The 21,514-nt window shown below is 40.7% G+C and overlaps 1 protein-coding gene across 1 annotated transcript in view; it reads left to right on the plus strand.

Moving 5' to 3' along the window:
* lamb2l (laminin, beta 2-like) overlaps window positions 1-21,129 on the plus strand; it is a 77,282-nt gene extending 56,153 nt beyond the window's left edge. The window contains exons 15-35 of the mRNA XM_034696743.1: window positions 1,733-1,873; window positions 3,621-3,782; window positions 4,232-4,353; window positions 7,635-7,755; window positions 8,265-8,457; window positions 9,194-9,337; window positions 10,244-10,475; window positions 10,549-10,712; window positions 10,794-11,018; window positions 11,107-11,321; window positions 11,431-11,527; window positions 12,924-13,299; window positions 13,394-13,578; window positions 15,236-15,483; window positions 15,634-15,849; window positions 15,965-16,109; window positions 16,237-16,444; window positions 16,596-16,737; window positions 18,323-18,499; window positions 18,617-18,782; window positions 20,605-21,129. Coding sequence (XP_034552634.1) covers window positions 1,733-1,873; window positions 3,621-3,782; window positions 4,232-4,353; window positions 7,635-7,755; window positions 8,265-8,457; window positions 9,194-9,337; window positions 10,244-10,475; window positions 10,549-10,712; window positions 10,794-11,018; window positions 11,107-11,321; window positions 11,431-11,527; window positions 12,924-13,299; window positions 13,394-13,578; window positions 15,236-15,483; window positions 15,634-15,849; window positions 15,965-16,109; window positions 16,237-16,444; window positions 16,596-16,737; window positions 18,323-18,499; window positions 18,617-18,782; window positions 20,605-20,741 — 3,816 coding nt within the window. The 3' untranslated portion in view covers window positions 20,742-21,129. The remainder of the gene's footprint in view (window positions 1-1,732; window positions 1,874-3,620; window positions 3,783-4,231; window positions 4,354-7,634; window positions 7,756-8,264; window positions 8,458-9,193; window positions 9,338-10,243; window positions 10,476-10,548; window positions 10,713-10,793; window positions 11,019-11,106; window positions 11,322-11,430; window positions 11,528-12,923; window positions 13,300-13,393; window positions 13,579-15,235; window positions 15,484-15,633; window positions 15,850-15,964; window positions 16,110-16,236; window positions 16,445-16,595; window positions 16,738-18,322; window positions 18,500-18,616; window positions 18,783-20,604) is intronic.
* Window positions 21,130-21,514: the final 385 nt, after the last annotated feature.

The raw sequence follows: 21,514 nt of genomic DNA on the forward strand, positions 1-21,514 counted from the left end.
AATGAGGATAGAGGAGAAGCATGACACGCTCACAATTCGTCTTGTTAGAGGGTTTTTCAGCAGATGTCACTAAATCATCAACAGTAGGCATTTTTTGACCACAGGAACTTTACCCCTGAACTATGTGCGTTTCGACCAGTGGAACCAGGGTCTTAATTTAGTTCAGGGGTAGTTAATCTCCCCCTAAAAAGCCCCTGCTTGGGGGGTAGTACTTTTCAAAGGTCCCAGGACTTTTGGGGGCAGGGCCTGCCATGCTGAATGTGTCTGATTGGTAGATTAACCACAGTGTTTTTATTCCGCCCGCCGTCCACAATAACATCACACACATCTGTGATTCATTTGATTTCTCTTTCTTTCATTAGTTTTTATTTGTTCTATCTTTTTTGTATGTGTGTGTACTTTTCAAAAGAAGAAGCTGTGATTCTCTTGATTTAGCAGCTTGTAACAGTAGTCTTCTCTCAGCCCACTGTGAATGCGTCTCTCCCAGTGTTATGGTTTTAAAAGTGACCCTGTAAACTGGAGACCTTCAGCTGAACGTGTCAGTGTTTGTGGAGTTTACACAGCTGTTGAAACACAGAGAGAGTTCCTGGGAATGCAAACTAGTTTAGTTTTTAAGATTTCAAAAAAATATCAAAATATCCTCATCAGATATTGAGTGATCGTCTAAAGACGTTTATAAGGGATGCATCCTGCTGAAAGTCTCCAGCTAACAGGGTCGCAGTTTAAACCAAAACACCGGCCGATCTCTGCCACGGCTTTTTGAGTTCAAAAGGATTTTAAAGCCGTGTTGAAACGTCTTTGCTACTCGCGCTTATCTCCTCTGATTCAGTGAATCCATCTGTGATGAAATATAGCACCATCTAAAACAGTCATAGCTATGTGGTTGCTTTGGTCAAGCTTTGGTTAGGCACCACTACTGCTGTCTAACACTAGTCTTTTATTGAGTGAGTTTAGTTTTGATAGTGAGGGATAAAAAAGGAGTTATATTTATTGCAGAGGTCACAATTCATCCCTTAGACATTCTAGCTGACATGGAAAGTGGATACAAATGTGAATGCAGAGCTCTGAAATGACAAGCTTTGACCAAAATGTAATTATGACCAAATAAAATCAGGCTTGTTGGCGTGGCGTGTCCCAAAGCCTGCTGAAATCTGATAGGCTGCCCCTGATTCCAAATCAATAATCGTAATCTGTGATTGGCTGTTTGCCTTCAAAAAATAAATATCACATCCTAATTTGCAAGTTAAGGAGGAAAACATTGATATGTCTATAGTTTATTTGGCTCATATCATACATGCTTTGAGCCAAAAAATCTAGTGTAATGTTTTTTCCTCCTTAACTTTACATTTCCGACGTGCTCCCTCTTTGTCTGCTTTTAATTATTGAACACCAGAACTCAGGTCAAGCACTCTACAGAGAATTCTCAATAATGAAGCACGACCTCCTCCAACTGTGGCTATTTTCCTTGTCGGAGAGAGGACTTGTGTTGAATTTCTCTCACTGTCTTCCAGTTGCGTCCTGCATCGAATACAAAACCCTGCTGCTTGCTTACAAAACTGCAAAGAGACCCAGCTCCTGCCTACCTGAAACCCTTCCACCAGGACTACTCTCCCTCCTTCTGACTACACTGCCAATATTTTAAATCTTGGTTTGCTAAGTAACCAACCGGGTTATGTCAGCTTCCAAAGCCCTTGGGGATGTATAATAAACTCTTCTCCTTGTCTCTTCACAGGGCAAAGTTCGTCCTCAGGCAGAGACCGACTGTGTGCAGCACCTCAGCAACCAGCTGAGGAGACACCGACGTCACCGTCGTGTCACCAACTCACAGCAACACCGTGCAGCTCTCAGACGAATCCGCCAGCTTCAACAGACAGTAAGATATCAGCTCTGATTGGTTCATTGATTTCACTCAGGTTCTGACAGAAGACAAAAACATATGTTGGCAGCAGTTTGGATGTAAAATATGCTCAGTGTTTTGGAAATATGTTCTCACACTCGGGAAATATTTATAGACAATACTGATATCAGTTTGCCTTTGACAAAAACAAACATGCAGATCTGTAGCTGTGAAAACTTCTTAGGCTCTTTATCACAGGTTCTGCCTCTCTGTGTCTTATTTTCAGATGTTTTATTAGTTAAATGATCTAACAACAACAAGGAATAAGCAGATTTACAGAGCTTCTTTATCTCTTTGATCATATTGTCAAACCTCCTTCTCTTGACATCATCCTGGATAAGCCGACCACCAGTGTAGCTAAGTCCATCAGGGAAGGTTCCCTTTAAGATCAACTGAGCAAATTGAGCATCAATATTGTAGATCTGAGATGTAGCTTTAGTGTACTCATGGAAACTAATTAAATCTGTCTTCTAGCAGTAGTCGACATGTCACGGTGGTAGGAGCTGCTGTGTCTACACGCACAGAACAGGAACCTCTGAAAGGGCTCCAAAGATTTGTGGTCATGTGCTGTGTGCACCATTTGGCAGTCTGATGCTACTTAAGCTAATTAAATACGAGGGTGTCAAGTTAATCACATCATTTCAAACAAGCAAAGCTGAAAGGAGAGTTGTGAATTTGTAGGAATGTAGGGATATTTGGAGACCAGGGTTTTATTCTGAGAAACTAGGACAAAGAGGAGTGTTGGGATTGAGGGGCAGTGACTGTAATCACATTGGTGTGCATCATTTATTCTTTAAGACTTAAAACAAAAGTCTTTGCATTTCACATTTAACATAATGATCTTACTGCATTAACTCTTCCAATGTAAATTCTCTTAGTTGCTCCATAAGTTTAAAATTCTAATGAATTGTAAGTAGGGGCAGATACCTGTTCCAAAAGTGTGAAGTAGTCATTTCACAAGTATTTTCAATGTTTAGAGTTTATTACCATAAAACCATAAACTTACATCGACGGCTCATCGTTGCTATATTTCATTCACATCTGATAAAAAGCTCCCCTGAATTTTAAAGGCCTTCCCTTTCCATGCACAGGACCTTCAATCTAGTGAGCTGTGTACATGTTATTGCTTTTGTGGCAGTGTCTTCTTACATTCAGCATATTGGCTCTGATAAAATTCGATCACTCCTCTCAAAGCTTCTTATTTTGAAAGATACCTAAAAATATGCTGTGTCAGTTTGAAGTCTGTGTGCAGTCTGTGTCCAAACTGGTGATCAGCATGATTATACTTTTAGTTGGAGCAGATGTGGCTCAGTGGGTAGAGTCGGTCAGCTCTCAATCGGAAGGTTAGCGGTTCAATTCCAGCTCCTGCAGTCACATGCTGAAGTGTCCTTGGGCAAGACACTGAACCCCAAATTGCTCCCTCTGTTGTTCAGTGGTGTGAAAATATGTGTGACACTGATGGTCCCTTACTATAGCAGTCTCTAGCATCAGAGAGTGAATGTGGTGTGAATGGGTGAGTGTGACGAGTAGTTTAAAAGAGCTTTGAGTGATCAGAAAGACTAGAAAAAAGATTAAGAAGTCCATTTATCATGTTCTTGCAGGTTCTAATGAGAGCTGATTTCCTTTAGAATAGAAAACACACCTGTTGTTGAAGTAAGTTGAAGTCAGGTCTGTAATGTGAAAAAACATTGGAATGAGTTTTGTCATTCTGTGTCTCTTTCAGCCTGATGTAAGGACGGTGTCCAGGGAACACACTCCCAGCCACATGGTGTCGTGGTCAGGACCCGGTTTTGCCCGAGTTAAAGACGGCGCCGGCTTGGTGTTCACCATCGACAACATCCCCTACGCCATGGAGTACAACATCATGATCCGCTACGAACCTGAGGTGGGTGACTGTCTGGAACCAGACCAGCAAGAATGATACAAAAATTGAGCGAAGCATTAATCCAGGCGGACTACAAAGTCGAGCTCAGCCCAGAGAACATCAGCTGATCTTAACGCCAGACCATATCAGCTGACAGCTCAGACTACTAATTCTACAAGTGTCACAAGTGTTGTCACTGGTGCCATCTCTGTACCTGGGTGGTCCTTGCTGCTGCTCTCCCTGCCTTGGCTTTTCATGCATGCATGAGTACGGGAGGTGTGTGCTCTCCCCGCCTCAGGCTTTGGCATTCCACGTACACACATGGAAGGGCGGGGAGCTATCAGAAATGAACCAAACCACCTAATATAACTTATTGCATGGAAACCATTATTCCCTTTAAGTGGCCCTGAACTCCTTTTCATGCTTTTATTTGCGAAGGTCTTTATTGAAGTGTTTGTGTTTGTTTGTAGTCCACAGAGGACTGGGAAGCCATAGTCAGCATCACATCTGTAATGCTGCCTTCTAGTCTCCGCTGTGGAAACCTCCTCCCAACTGAACAGCTCTACACAGTGACCCTCCCGCACAGAAACAGGTACCAGACTTATGTTTTGTTTGCAGGTGTGTGTGTGAGTCTGTGAGAGAGAGAGAGGTCCATTGTACCTAGTATGTTTGTTCAAGTCACTAAATGACTTGTTCAAGTTTTCCAAGTGTTGTTAGGATTCTGTTGTTTTATAGCTCAGGAAGCATTGCATTGTTGAGATGTTGTCACTTGAACATGCCTCAGCTTGTGTGAGTCAGTCCTGTGTTTGTATTCTTATTTCACTGTACCCTGTGGTATGCTTTACTATTGATTCACTGATAGCAGGACAAACATTCCTCACAGTCTTTGTGAGATGTATATACTGTGATATGAAAGGAAGGAACACAACGGCGCTGTTTGCTGAGGTTCAGAAGGGGAGAGAAGCAGAGTGATGCTGAAAAGCTGTACAGTAAATCAACCTAAAGAGACCTAGACCAGTTTATTAGGCTGTAACTGTTTCAGCTTTTTGTTCCCTCATATCTTTAAAGACTCAAAGTTAATAGAGTTACTGAAACATCATTAATAAGGGAAATATAGATGATGATAATCCGCTATACCTGCTGGTTCAATAATGTTTCATCATGGCTATGTGGCAAGTGGTTGAGTTTTATCTTTAGCTGTAACAGTCTCTGATTTACTTTTTGCTCAGTGCTAACTGGCAGATGTTGGCAACAATGTACATAAAGGGATATTTCAGTGGTTTTGAAGTGGGGTTGTGTGAGTTTTATGTCACTAGTAATCGTACTAGCCACAACGGATGCCACTCAGTTTGACCCCCTTTAATGAGAAACTGCAGGGAAAACCAGCACGCAAGCTAGGCTAAAGTTTTCAGCAGATGGGCCAAGTCTGCCACGTTATTTAGCTAATTTTGAAAGACTCTGACCCGAGCACTCATCTAGGTTTAGGTGTACGCTCTACTGGGGACTTTTTCAACACTTCACTTCGCACCTCAGACATAAACCAAGATGAGTGCTTGGGAGAGAGTCTTTCAAAATTAGTTAAATAACATGGCAGAACTGTCCTGGTCTGCAGAAATCTGTAGCCTAGCTTGCATGCTGTTTCTCTCTGGAATTTCTCATTAAAGGACCCGAGCTGAGCAGCATCCGTTGTTGCTAGTAAGATTTCTAGTGACATAAAAACCCAACTTATAAAAAAAATTTAATATCACTTTTAAAAAAAAGCTAAACATTGCACATTTTTTAACATTACCATGATAGCTTTTTCACTTTGAGCATGTTAGCATGCTGACTTTAACATTTAGCTCAATCTCAAGTGTAGCCTCCCTAAATAGCTAGCATACTAAGCCCTGCTATGTTTCAGCTTGGCTTCTGAATATTTTTCCGAAACCTGTGGTCAATAAGGAACTTATTAACTACTCCTGAACAAAAAGAAGCTTGTATTTTTTTTTATTGCACATTAATAGAAGACAAACGTAATGTGTATCTCCCTCTGATGTACATATTTGTCCACAAGGGGGCGCCAAAATGGACACAAATCAAAAGTTCCTCACATCAGCTTTAGATAACAACTTCTCATTACAAGAAAAAGATACTATATCTAGCATCATACATTTCCAGAACACAGTGTTAACTCTGAGATACTTTACCCTTGACTGTTCTCATACAGGCTGATTCATTGTGTAGCTTAATTAACAGGAATAACATTTAATGCCACAAATTAAATATTCAGTTTGAATGAAAAGCTTATTGAACTGTTTCAAAGTCAACACTTTGAACAGATTACCACATTTAGCTTACTTGTAGTGGTAGTTTTTCCTGACTAGTTTTCAAGGAAGCATGATAGGATGTCAGATGAGGAACAGGAAGGACGAACACTAAGACCGGACTCTTTTAGAGTTTCAAATCATCTGGAACTCAGAGGTCAGGCCCTACCCGGATCTGAGCATCTCAACGGACCGTAGCTTGTCTCCTGTTCTCCTCTGTGGTTGGTCCTTCAGCCAAAACCAATTAGCAAAGTGAGCCCAAAACACAGAGACGGGGTCAGGGGCCAAACACAGGTAGAGAGGAGCCCCTGTCGAGAACTGAGTGCTTTAGAAACTCACAGCAAGCCAGGCATGAAAGGAAGATAGACCTAGAATCATTATTATCATTAACACTTATTTACTTATATGTTCGGTCTAATCTAGGTGAGGCATATATGAACACATGACTCACTCTTATACACAAATACATTAACAGGAATCTGCAGTTGTGTGATTATTTCTGTAACAAAGTAAAAGTCTTGGCCCAAAAGAGACACCTAGTCTTATTCAAATATTCATTGATGCGTACAACTCAAAGATCAATAAAGGTTTAATAAGTAAAAGCTATACCATGCCATCACTACACTGACTAAGGACAATATAGACTATGTTAAACAAAGAACTGGACATCAAAATAACTGAAGACACTTGGGAGATACAGTCGTCCTCTACAAGTTCTTGGACTGGGAGGGACTTCTGCTGGAAAAATGTAATATGCTTTTTTATAACTCCTAAACAGAAATCCAAACAAAGTGGTTCTCAACTCTGCTGCTGGAGGGAATGTGGAGAGATGATGGTTGACCATGCTCATATTTTCTGGCCTTGCCCCCTTTATTAAGCCTTATTGGAAGGAAGTAGCAGCAATTATGTCAAAAACTTTAGGTTTCACCATTAGTACAACATTCATCTCGCTTTACCTCGGACATATCCCTGACAGACTGAGTACATAAGATGCCCAGCTCCTAAAGATTTTGCTGGCATCAGGTAAAAACGCCATTACAAAACTTTTGCTTCAGAAGAAGTGCACTACTGCTGGTATCTTTATTAAAATTGTGAAACAACTACATCTTTTAGAGCAAATGACTTTTTCCTTTTCTGTACGGCTACAAAAACAACAGGGGGAAAAACAATGGGAGTAATGATGTATTTATTTAGCCAGGGAAAATAATTCATCATAAATATGTGTGACCAAGTATGCATTTTGTGTATTATTTCGTCCAAATCTATAACTTCTTGTACAGACCATGACATGACCTTATCAGAATCAGAATCAGTACCAGAAATCCTTTATTTATCCCAGGGAGGGAAATTCAGTCATTACAGAGCTCTTACAAACAGTATGTGAGAAAGTCAAAATATTGATAAAAGAAGGAATAAAATAAGAAATGAATAGAAATAAAGATCAATAAAATAAAGACCAACAAAATAAAGATCAATAAAAGTTTGAGAGTATAAGAGAACAATAGTTTATAAAACAAAAATATATACTTTTAAACATTTCTAAGTTTTGTATGTATGTATTTTTTCCCAGGTACATCCAGATGCCTCGGCCGTTCTGCTTCGAGCCCAGTAATCGTTACATCGTCGCCATCAGGTTCCAACGCCACGGAGTCTCACACAGACATCTCACCGCCTTCATTCTTGTTGACTCGGTGAGCAAAGACTTTCAGCTGTCCACATCAGTGTTCACCTTTAATTCTGTTTGAAGAGGTCTTTAAAAAAAACTGTCACTTTAATATGTAGTCTGCTTTTGTTATGGTTCGACTTACTTCGTTCTGTTCTGAGAAGTGATGCTGATGTCTTCGGGTGCTGAGGTTTCCCCCTAGTGGTGGGAAAGTGTAGTTGTATTGAATTTATAACAGCTTTGGGTCAGTTTTAACAGTAAAGATGAGACTAAATGTCGTTCTGTAACACTTTAAAATATGTAAAAGTAATTCATTTAACATCAAAGAGTCATGGAAGTGCAGTATAAAGCTGTCTCACTTTGTAGTCACTACCATTCTTGGTAATATACTGCACCTCTTTCCTTAATTTCTGGGCCTCTGTAATATTCTTATTGTGGTTAAAACTGACTCAGTGTCAAAGCAAAACAAGTCTATTATTTCTGATGATAACAGTTTTTGTAAGTCTGAACTTAAATCTTAAATTTTTATCTCCTCAGCTGGTTCTGATCCCCAAATACACCGAGCTTCCTGGTTTCCAAGGCACTGAGCCCGAGGCGGAGCAGCATCGGGAGGAAATGATCCGCTACATGTGTGTGGATTCCTTCATGATCACACCGATGCCCGCCCTGGCTGAGATGTGCTCCAAACTTATCTGCAGTATTTCATCCATCATTCATGACGGCGCTCTGCGTGAGTAGAAGATACATTCAAACAAGTTCAGATTCTGATGATGTGGGTTGATTTGTTAAAACTATAACGAGTGTCTGATCTGAGGAGGATCTGAGAGGAGCTGAAGATATTCACTAAAAACTGATTTATTCAGTCTGGCTTTTATGTAGAGTTTAACAATTGTAATACTTACTTTTACTTTTATATTGGTATAAATGTTGCTTTGTTATTTTATTAATTTTAACTGTTTATTTTATTTTTATTTATTTATTTGTATTTAGCTACTCAGTTTTATTGATATTTTTAGCCTTCATTTTATTTTCAACTCTTATTCTTACCCTTTTTAATTATTTATTTTAACAATCTATATCCTTATTATTAATTTGATGCTTCAACTTATTTTAATTACACATATTTTATTTTTGTTGGTGTGCATTAGTCTCTATTTTAAAATCCATTTTTGTTTTTTAATATGTCTTGCCATTATTTTATTTCTTCCTCTTTCTTGTTTTCAGTCACTGTAAAGCACTTTGGGTTGAATGTGATTTGTAAGAAAGGTGCTATATAAATAAAGCTTGATTGATTGATTGATTGATTGATTGATTGATTGATTGATTGATTGATTGACTGATTGATTGATTGATTGATTGATTGATTGATTGATTGATTGATTGATTGATTGATTGATTGATTGATTGATTGACTGATTGATTGATTGATTGATTGATTTATCTGCTCTTTCTCGTTTCACTTGCAGCCTGTCAGTGCGACCCTCAGGGCTCCCTCAGTGGTGAGTGTGACAAAGTGGGCGGTCAGTGTCACTGTAAACCCAACGTGATGGGGCAACGCTGCGACCAGTGTGCGCCTGGAACCTACGGTTTCGGAGTCAGCGGCTGTACAGGTGAGTGTGTTTTTCACGACCCACAGAGTCTGACACATGATCACACTTTTATCCAAATGTTTCCCAGCATTAGACCAACATTAAAACACACCGTATGTGTTGATTTGATCTAAAGTGAAAATTGAATGCCAATAAAAAAAGTGACAACTGAGCTTTCAATTTTTAATTTTTAATCTTTTTTACAATGCTTGGAAAAGCCATCTTGTGTATTGGCCTTGACTTACATGAGACTCTTTAGTATTATTTCATCACTAAATCCACCCCCCGGTATAAATAAAGTATATCTGATTCTGATTCTGAACTTTACATTAACGTTGAAGTCATCAATCAAACCAGTATATAGATGTGAATGTGACATGCTACTTATGTAAAAAGTTTAAAATCAAGCTTCTTTCATTTACAGATTTAAAAGTATTTAGTCTTGCTCCTTTTAATTTGAAATCCAGTCTTTCATCACGTTTCACTCATTTGTTAACGACTTGAAAAAGCCCAGGGGATGAAATATGCTTTTCACTAGCAAGGACCACACCATCAACAGGTAGTAATTTGACAATGATTTATTGATTTAAATGGATAGTGATTCTGAATTTTACGTTGAATTTCCTGCCGTTACTGGTTTGGGGAAGCTTGAGGGGGTCTGCGGTAGCTCCTGGACACAAGGAACCCCTTTTAAGAGCCCAATGTATAATAGGAAATAAAGAAATAGGAAGAATAGGGGAGGAGAGGGATAGGTTTGAATTTATAAGAGATCCGGAAGAAGCATGGTTGAGGTGTGGTCCTGCTCCTGAAACTCTGCTATATAATATAAAGAAGTCAAAACAACAGTTTGTTTATTTTTTTTTAACTCCAGTAAAATGACAAACAGTAATGAATCAAATGACACGTATGATACGTTCTCTCATCCAGCCTGTGACTGCCACCCTGAGGGCTCATTGAGTAGCCAGTGTGACCCAGCAACCGGTCAGTGTCAGTGCCGGCAGGGAGCCACCGGCCGTCAGTGCTCAGACTGCCAACCAGGCCAGTGGGGCTTCCCGAGCTGCAGCCCCTGTCAGTGTAACGGCCACGCTGACCTCTGTGACCCCCGCACCGGGGAGTGTAACGACTGCAGGGACTACACAGCGGGACACCTCTGTGAACGGTGAGGATCAGACCATCTTCATCCTCGCTCTCTGTCAGACTGGTGCTAAATGTTGTTTCCTCGTGTTTTCCAGTTGTGTGAATGGGTTCTTTGGAAACCCCGTGCTTGGTTTAGGGGAGCACTGTCGGCCCTGTCCGTGTCCCGGTAACCCCGGCTCCGATCATTTTAACGGGCACTCCTGTCAGGCTGACCACACCTCCAACCAGATCATCTGCACCTGCAAACAAGGCTACGCAGGTAAGCTGCCACACCACACTGAAAGACTTTTCAAATACCCTTCTATTTAGTTTATCTGACTTCTTCTCTTACCTCCTCCAGAGCCGCGCTGTGACCGCTGTGCCCCCGGTTATTACGGTGACCCTCAGCAGCCTGGTGGGCAGTGCCTTCCATGCCAGTGCCATGGTAACATCGATACCCAGGACCCTCAGTCATGTGACCCCAGGACCGGACGATGCCTCAAGTGTTTGTACTACACAGATGGCCCGTCCTGTGCACAGTGTCAACACGGATACTACGGGAATGCTTTAGCCCATGACTGCAGGCGTGAGTGATGATGGCAGACAATAAAGTCTAAACTCTGTGGAGTCTATTTTCTTCTGTGTGTGTATTAAACATATCTCTCTCTCCTCAGGTTGTACCTGTGTGTCAGCTGGTACCATAAAGTCTGCATGCAGTGATGGACAGTGTCACTGTGACAGAGAGACCGGAGCCTGCCCCTGCAGGGAGAACGTGGCAGGTCATAACTGTGACCAGTGTGCTCCCAACTACTGGAACTATGGCCAGGACAGAGGCTGTGAGACCTGCGGCTGCGACCCACAACACGCTCTGGGGACTCACTGCAACATGGTGAGGAAGCATGAAGGCCTCAGAAACACCTAAGACCATAAGTTTGTATTCTTTTTCACAAGGCATCATCTATTCTGTGTTTTTAAATCTGTGTTTCTGTCCTCTGCAGTTCACCGGCCAGTGTCACTGTCGTCCTGGGTTTGGAGGGAGACAGTGCACAGAGTGTGAGCAGTTTCACTGGGGTGACCCCAGGGTGCAGTGTCAAGGTGACTTATCATGCAACTTTGTTTTCTTCATCTTATTACTGGGACTGTCAAAGTTATTAACGAGTTAACAAAAAATCCTTTTAATGCCACAAATATTTCGATTCACATGTTTTGTGATCGTCACAAAATCAAAATCAAAAATCAGTGCAGCAAAAATGTTGCAGAGGGAAAGAAGAACTAAGCCTCATTGAGTGTTTCTTTGTCCATAATTGCTGCTCGAGTCCTAACAAGGACCAACAAAGTAGACCACATCACTCCAGTTCTTAGATCCCTACACTGGCTTTCTGTCTGTCAGAGAATAGACTTTAAAATCCTGCTGATGGTTTATAAAGCACTGAATGGTTTAGGCCCAAAATACATGATGATCTGCTACTACTGTATGAACCACCTCGACCTCTGAGGTCATCAGGTACTGGTCTGCTTTCAGTTCCAAGAGTCAGAATAAAACATGGTGAAGCAGCGTTTAGTCGTTATGCACCATATATCTGGAACACACTCCCTGAAAGCTGCAGGTCTGCTCCAACTCTCACCTCTTTAAATCAAAGACTAAGACCTTTTTATTTGCCTGTCTTCCTATCTTAGCTTTTTTTAACACTCTTTAAATTTTGAATTTTGAATTAACTTGTAATATATTTCTAATTTTCCTTTTCTGTTTTATCATATTTGTCATTTTGATTGTGTTCTTTTATGCTTGTCTGAATGTTTCAAATGCTTTTAATGTTTTAATGTAAAGCACATTGAGTTGCCCTCGTGTATGAAATGCACTATACAAATAAAGCTGCCTTGCCTTGCCTTGCCTTGCCTTGCCTTGCCTTGCCTTGCCTTGCCTTGCCTTGCCTTGCCTTGCCTTGCCTTGCCTTGCCTTGCCTTGCCTTGCCTTGCCTTGCCTTGCCTTGCCTTGCCTTGCCTTGCCTTGCCTTGCCTAAAGAAACGAAAACTCAGTTTAATTAAGGACCCAGTTCCTCATTTTCCAAACTCAAATATCACATGCGCTCATCAAACTGCTGTCAAGTCTCATAGGACCTGTGATTAAAAGTTGTATGTTTAGTTGATCTATGTCTGTTAGATAAAATCACTGATGCATGAACACACAACTTGAGATTAATCTGTGATTAATCACAAGTTAAATATAGACAACCATGTGATTATGATAAATAGTGTCATGAATATGATCATTTTACATCTCATATCTCTAGTATTTCCTTTAACGTTTTTCTGCTCAGTTATTAAAACATTTCAACATAAATAATTGAAACATAATAAAGCACAACTGAGTAAATGATTGTGAATTTGTCCCACTGGTGTATTTTTGGGTAAATCCTTTCTTCTAACCGCCCTCTTTTTAAATCATGATGACATAATTTTTTCTTCTTTCTTCTGTAATCCTCTCATTCAGAGTGTAACTGCCACCCCCTGGGCTCAGAGATGGCTCAGTGCGACAGAGTAACGGGGGCGTGCGAGTGCAGGGAGGGAGCAGCTGGGCAGCGCTGCGATGAATGTGCTCGCGGCTTCACCGGCACCTTCCCCGGCTGCGTCCAGTGTCACCCGTGCTTCCAACTGTGGGATGATGCGGTGTGTCAGCTCAAACGGGACCTGGATCACATCCAGTATGTCATACAGAAGATCCTGGAGAACGGGGTCACGCCTGGAGTCGGGGAGGACTCGCGCATCAAAGAGCTGGAGAGGAAGCTGAAGCAGGTGAAGGATCTGATCAGCACAGAGGATAGAGACAGGATCTACCATCTGATTGGACAGAGCATCGATGACCTCAGGTGATGATGTTACACAGGTTTTGAAGTTCACTTTGTTTGAGTGGTATAACTCCTGGATTATAATATTCAACATGTCCTGATCTTTGTGTTCCAGGGCTGAGATCGCCCTGACTGACGGGCGCCTCATGAGCGTCTCTCGAGAACTAAACACAACAGCAGAAGAAGAAGCAACCCTGAGACAAACACTGAGTAATCTAGAGAGAGAACTGAGAGACGTCAACATGACTGTGGCTCACAAACAACGCCTGGTGGAGGACTACCTCACCTCAGGGTTTGCAGGTAGAGAACTGACCTCAAGCAGCATAAGCACACATTCAAAATCTACAAATTGTGGGACATAATCCTAATTTACTTAGACTCCCTAAAACGGCTGCATCTTGTCCAGGGCTGATGCCTTACATCCTGCATCACAGAGTGGTTTTATAGCCTCATGTCTGTTCTCATTGACTCGCAATTGAAAAGAATTCCCCACTTTTTTTGTCCACCCAAAAGACACCATTTACTTTCCAAAGCAGATGCAAAGGGTGAAATGCTCCACAAACTGCACGGCAGAGGAAATAGCATCCCTGTGTACCAGTGTTGTTTGCACACACTTGTTCTTTTGGACTTCTTTCTGTGTAAATGAGTCTTGTTGTTGTTCAGAAACACTGAACGTTGGCGTTAACTGTGCTGGAGTATTTATAAGGCTTGTTACGCTCAAACTTGTCAGTGATTGTGACAACAAATCCTCCTCTGGATGACCTAGAAATAAAATACATGTACATTTAGTCTGTTAATCTTACTTTGACATTACTCTTTTTATTATAATCAGGGGTTAGATCTGTCTGAGGCTGTCTGTGGCTTAACCCCTGCATATACAGGATGAACCATTAGACACAAGAGAGTTTTTTTTTATCTGAGAAAGCTGCTTTTTGCTGGCTTACTAGCAAGTAGTACATTTAAACTTAAATAAATTTGTCCCACAATTTGTGACACATCGATCGTGAATCAAGTTCACAACAACCAACCAATTATTCAAACTGTAATGCATTACAACTACCTGACAGTGGTTTTACCATGCATTACTGTAATGCATTACAACTACCTGACAGTGGTTGTAAAGCATCTTAAAGTTATTCACTTTTCCCATTTAAGTAATTGGTTGGTTGTTGTGGACTTGATTACAACCAGGGGCTTGTAAAAGGAAAAAAAAACCCAGACATTTTAAAGATGAGATATAAGTCAAGTGACCTGTTCGATTATTTCATATTAAATGATTATTCAAATATTTGAAAATCACAACTCATCCCTATGCTTTAGAGAGGGCTCTGGTTAATCAATCAATCAATCAATCAATCAATCAATCAATCAATCAATCAATCAATCAATCAATCAATCAATCAATCAGACTTTATTTGTAAAGCGCTGTTCATACGATGACATTGTAACAAAGTGCTGTACATAAAAACAACTTAAAATAGAATCAATTAAAAATATAAAAAATGTTAAATAAATAAAAATAAAAAGACCCCCCCAATCCTAATCCCAACCTCAGCCCTGACCCCAAACCCACCCCGCAATCCTAAGGTTCAGAACACAATATGCAACAATAATAAAAATGAAATGAATAAATAAATAATAAGTTGCTGAACGAACTGAGGAAACACTCTCATGATATCTTAATGAGGAAACACAGGAGGAAACATAAGATGTTAAAACTCAACACAGGAAATTAAACTCACCAAAATAAAATAAATCACTAAGATAATAAAACACTAACCAGTAAAATAAACTGAGATGCTATACTTAAAAAAGTGACTAAACTTTGAACTAGATAATAGATGAAGTAAGGTGGAATAGAACTATTAGAAGAATAAAACTCAGTTAATCTCAAATACTTCATCTAAACTAAAGATTATACATTAAACTCTAAAACTCTGCTCCTTCTCCGTCACAGATCAGTACGAGAAAGTGAAGAAGTTCTACCAGCAGTCAGTGGACGCTTATCAGAAATGCAATGCCTCAGTGTCCGGTCCTTCCAGTCCTGTGGGACAGTCCAAAGAAACCCGCGCTGTCACTGAAAACCTGCTGGACGCCAATAAAGACAAGTTCAACCGAGCCTTGGCCGCTCAGAACAAATCCTTAAACGAGCTGCAGCAGAAAAGCCACGACCTGGATAAGAAGGTCCACCACCTCAGTCACAAGGTAGGTGACGATGAAACACAAAGTAATGCAGCTAACATGAAGCGTCTTCCCACTTAAAGATGTTTCTGTATCTATTTTCAATTCCTTCATTCTCCACTAACCGGATCATTACATGTGAGATATGATGACAGGAGTTGTTGCGTCTTCCAGGTGTGTGGCGGTCACAGCAATTCCAGCACAGGTGGAAATTGTACAGACAGCCGATGTGGTGGAGCCGGTTGCAGAGACAGTAAAGGCAACAGAGTTTGTGGTGGTGAAGGTTGCAACGGGGCAGTCAGCACTTCAGTGTCAGCTCTGAATCACGCCAGGGACGTCACCGACAGTCTGACGGCTGCCAACGAGGAGCTGCAGAACGTGGCCAGAAAGGTGCTGAGAGGAGTTTTATTGAATGCTGTGTAGGACTGTCAGATCCTCTTATCAGTTACAGACACTACAGAGTATGAAGTTTCCCTGTTAACTTGGCGTTCGTTGACATGTCCAGTTCCAGGATATCGCTGCTCTGACTCAGGATGTAAAGAACCAGGCGATGAACACGCTGGAAAAAGCCCAGAAGAAGAAGGACCAATTTGAAAACAACAACAAGAAGCTCAAAGATTTCATTAAGAAGATCAAAGACTTCCTCACTGGTATGTTGATGTTTGAACTTCTTCTACTCTGAATGAAGCCGTCCAAATGTATTTCTGTCTAATCAAAGTTAATCTGCAGTAGGATTTTTTGTAATCTGTAAAATATTGTGTTTAACTTGTTGATCAGAGGAGGGAGCAGATCCAGAGAGCATAGAGAAGGTCGCCCTGCAGGTCTTGTCCATCACTCTGCCAGTCAACAGGACCACTCTGGACAAACTGATCCTGCAGATTAAGGACAGCCTCTCTAACCTCACCAACGTGGAGGGGATCGTCAACCAAACGTCACAGCACATCAACACAGCCAAGGAGCTGCTCAACAAAGCTAAAGACACCAAGTCAGTAATGCTAACATACAGTGCTTGTTACAATGCTTTCAAACTAGAACTAGGCTTTTTGTGTAACACCAATTTTAACTCATACTCATAAAAACAAAAGAGCTGTGACAATAATCGTGCATGCCTGTTTCTGTTCTCATTGTTTGTCCAGGAGCAAAGCAGAGAGCGTGAAGGATGCAGCCAAAAAAACCAAACAGGCCCTGGATGGATCTGAGAAGGCCATAGAGAAAGCAAAAGCAGGCCTGAAGGAGGCCCAGAACAACCTGAACATCTCCAGGAACGCTACAACTGAGGTACAGCTCCTTCAATCAATCATTCAATCAATCAAGCTTTATTTAGACAGCACCTATGATACAAATCAAATGTGAGTCAAAGTGATTGAAAAAAAAAAAAAAAAAAAGAATAATGAAAATAAAAATATAATCTATCATTACTAAACATAAAGCAGAAATTGATATAGAACTAAAGACTACGTAGAGGGGCTACACAGTGGTGCAGCGGGCAGTACCGTTGCCCCACAGTGAGAAGCAGGTGCCCTTCTGCGTGGAGTTTGCATGTTCTCCCCATAGGTTCTCTCCAGGTTCTCTGGCTTCCTCCCACAGTCCAAAAACATGCTCACCAGGTTAATTGATCTCTTTAAATTGCCTGTAGGTGTGATTGTGTGCGTGAATGGTTGACGGTCTTTCCATGTTTGCCCTGTGATAGGTTGGCGACCTGTCCAGGGTGTACCCTGCCTTCCACCAAAGGTCAGCTTCAGCCCCCTGTGACCCCGAAAAGGGATGAGCGGTCAAGATAATGGATAGATGGACTAAGAAGAGACCAATTGCAATAAAATATTTATAAATAAATAACAAAGGAAAATAGTTTATAAATGAGTAAATAAAAGATAAAACATGATGAGTTAAGATGATAAAAAAGGCAAAGTTAAAATCTAAGATTAATAAAAGCAATAAAAAATAGCAATAATATAATAACAATTGAAGAGATTAAAAATAAATAAAAATAGAATATTAAAATAAATATAAAATGATAAATTAAAAGAAGTTATAAAAACCCTACCTAAAAGTCAGACTAAAGAGATTAATTTTTAATATACATTTAAAAGTCTGAATATCTCCATCAGCTTCCCTCAGATACTCCGGCAGGATGTTCCATCATCTTGGAGCGTCGTGGCATCACTGAAAGTTTCTGTTCTCCTCTGAGGAACAGCTGAAAGAGAGGAGCTGCAGGATCTGAGAGGCCTTCCTGGTTCATACACTAAAAGCATCTCTGATATGTAGTCTGGTGTGAGGCCATGCAGTGCCTTAAAATCTAGTAAAATAACTTAAAAATCAACACCAAAAGAAACAGGCAGCCAATGTAAAGACTTTAAAACAGGTGTAATGTGTGCTCTCCTCCTGGTCCTTAAAACTCTTGCTGCTGCATTTTGTATTAACTGCAGTTTGTTAATTGTGTTTTTTTCTAGACCAGAAAGGAGAGCATCACAGTAGTCTAGCCTGCTGGTTATAAAAGCGTGCATTTCTCTCTCTGTGTTGCTCTGAGAGAAAAACAGCCTCACTTTAAAAAATGTTCTTTAGATGATAAAAAGCTGTTTTTGTGATTGAATGAACATGTGCCTTCAAATTAAAACAGAATCAAATAAAACACCTCGGTTTATGGCGTCTTGGCTTCGGTTAAGTCCAATAGCTTTACAAAGGATGTGTGTTTTTTTGTGTTGTGTACTGTGATGAGTATCTATCAGGTGAGTTCAGGTCAGTGGACTACCTGAGCTCTTTATTTGAAGTGCTAGTCTCTCTTCCTAGCACCAGAGCACTTTGGTCTCCCACATGCCTCTGCCTATCTGTCCCTTTAATCCTTCACTGTTTCACATCCCTCCAGGTGGATGACAGGCTGAAGCTGCTGGAGGATAAGCAGATGGACGTCATGATGCGTTTACAAAACCTCTCCATTGGTGTTGAAGCTCTGAGGAATAAGACGGAGCAGAACAGACAGATGGCGATGGACGCCAAATCTCAGGCTGAGAACGCCACACTTGTAACGACCTCGCTGCAGCAGGTGAGGACGTGGGCAGAGAGGGGGTTTGAGCCTCAGCTTTCTAATCTACGTCAATCGAATATTATTTATGTTATAGGTAAACAAAATCATAATGATCAATACTGTGATGTCTTTCAGAGCCTGAATGAAACAGAGAAGCGGTACCGGGAGCTGCAGATGAAGGTGGACTCTCTTGGTGGGGAGACTGGAGGGGTGATCAACGTCAACCAGAGAGCCAAGGATATCAAGAAGGAGGCAGAAGACCTCCTCAACAAAGCCAGCAAGGGGATAGAACAGCTCCGGAGTGAGTACATGAAGCTTAAGTACCTTATGAATATCTAATCTATTTTTGAAGAGCTTTAAAGGTTTTCACTTTTGAAAGCAAAATTTCCACTCTGTTCAACATTTTTCGCGACAGGTCTGCGGTCTTTGTTTTTTTTCAGAACCTTTACTTTTTTCAACTGTTTCCAAATATCATCCTCAGTCATCATACTGATTCCCCAGAGGAAAATTTTACTGCTCAAGGCTTTCTCTTCTAAGTCTCTGGAGACAAAATTGAGATTCTCACTTCAGCCTCATTCAAGTTTCAAATTGTTCTCATTCATTTCTCATCAGTTTCTCCTAAAATTCACAAGGAGAAATAGTTGAGACATGAGTCTTATATGAGACTTCAATGAGAGATCTCATTAATGGCTAATTTTCTTCTCTTTCTTTAAATATATTTTTGGCCTTTTTGCCTTTATTTGATAGGACAGCTGAAGAGAGACAGGAAATGTAGGGAGTAGTGAGCGGGGGAAGACATGTAGGAAATAGTCGACCGGACGGGAATCAAACCGGCGACCCCTGCGACGAGGACCGTAGCCTCTGTATGTGGGGTGCTTAGACCGCTAGGCCACCAGGGTCCAAAAGAATCCACCCCTTTAATTATAATAATCTGGATAAATCTGGTCAGCCCTTTTGCGGCCCATATTTTAAATAAATGGTCAGTCTTACCTGGTATGAAATCTCCATCTTTTGCAATTTCTCTCAAATCCACTAAATCTTTGTGAAGTTGTTTTGTTCCAAACAGACTTGTAAAGGAATGACCATAGTGTGAAGTCAAAGAAGAGATCATTTGACATCTTAATAGCTGATCTTGCAAGTGGTTCAAATGTTTTAATGAGAATTGTAAGTTTGTGGACAATTGCATTGAAATCTTAATTTTGCAGGGCACTATAAATGTTCATGAAAAGATGAGCTCAGGCTCTTTCTTTGCTCCATCTGAGCTCAACTTGAGACACAAAAACTGAGTCTGACAAAAACAAATGGATGAGGTTAGATTGAGGCAATTGAGAGAGCTCCCTGATTTCTCCACCTGAGCTCAAAAGGAGTCACAACACTTGAGGAATACCTGATAATCATTTCAGATTCTGACCTGATCTCCTTTTGAACTGAAAGGGAGACTAAGCTGAGACTTTTTGCAACTTTTTTTTTCTAGAGGCAAGAATGAGAAACAGGAGACATAAGCTATAGTCTCATTTTGCTTTCAAACAGATCTCATTGTTGTCTAGGAGACATAAATGAAACACTTTTGAGATCTCCTCTCTACATTTCTTTTCCTATGGGTCTGTTTTTCACTTTTTTACACTTTGAGATGGCGAGATTGCGGTCGATGTCGTCTATGGTTGATGAAGTTGCCAAATCTTGGCAGTGGTTGGCGAGGTGAAAGGAGGAGGAATGAATGAACTGAAGGAAGAGAGCTATATTTAAAAAGGGCAGCAGCAAAATGATAGGCTAACAATGAGGGTGTGTTGCAGTGCTATTGGACAGGTATATCCAGGTGATGAGAACAGCTGATGACCACATGTGAGTGAGCATGCATGGAGGAATGAGTGAGATGAATGAAGTAAAATGAACAATGAAATCGCATGCAGGGTATAGTCTTACTGTCTAAACTTACTCTAGAGCTTCAATTGAAGATATTGCATATTAGATGTTCGGATATCTCCTCTTACTCTTTCTCTAAATCTGACGCGCTCTCTCAGTACCTCACCATCAACGTGGATGTTATACTACCCTCGACTGCACCCAGCTGTAGATATTCCACGCTGGTACCCACTCTGACCTCGTTCACTTTGTCGTTTCAGAACTGGAGAAAAAGTTCAAGAATAACGAGCAGCGGATTCAGAAGCAGCGCACAGAGATGGACCAGCTGAGAGAAAACGCTACAATGGTTCGGGACGAGATCCGGGATCAGGTGCAGAAATACAGCAACTGTGTGTGAGAAGGTGACCCCGGTTTATCATGTGCTGCTGTACTTCAGACCAGAGTTATGACTGACCAGGACACCCTGGACAATAATATGCTGCTTTGGTACCTCCATTATTTCACTGATATATATAAAGTTTTACACATTACCTGTCAAGTGTTATATCCCAGGACTGCCTTCCTCTGTCCATGTACTGTACCACATGTTCACTCCCAGATATCAGACAGCTGCTGTATGGTGTTTTTAAGCTATATGACATCAGGTGGTTCACCTGTGAAGAGTATTTTTCACTGTATGATGTGCCGAGATAAATGATTTGTCGTGTTTAATGAACAGAAGAATATATATCTGCGTATAATATCAGACGTTTGTCATTTTGACTAAAAGAGCGTTTAATATTTTATGTGCTTTGTTGTAATTCGACCACATTAGTGTTTGCATTCTGACATTCCTATCAAGAGAAGTTTGATTATTGAATTCAATTCAAGTCGTATTTTTATCACAAAACAAATGTTGATTAAATACTTATGAGTAAATATTGTTATAAGTTAAATTCACTCTGAGGTGTGATGATGGAGACAAATAAATTTGACACAGTTGTGTGTACACTGTCAGATAATGTGTCCTCCTTATGTACAGTCATGGCCAAAAGTTTTGAGAATGACACAACTATTAATTTTCACAAAGTCTGCTGTTTCAGTTTTTATAATGTCAATTTGCATATACTCCAGAATGTTATGAGGAGTGATCAGCTCAACTGCAATTAATTGCAAAGTCCCTCTTTGCCT

The sequence above is a fragment of the Notolabrus celidotus genome, chromosome 11, assembly GCF_009762535.1.
Source record: "Notolabrus celidotus isolate fNotCel1 chromosome 11, fNotCel1.pri, whole genome shotgun sequence".
Lineage (NCBI taxonomy): Eukaryota > Metazoa > Chordata > Actinopteri > Labriformes > Labridae > Notolabrus > Notolabrus celidotus.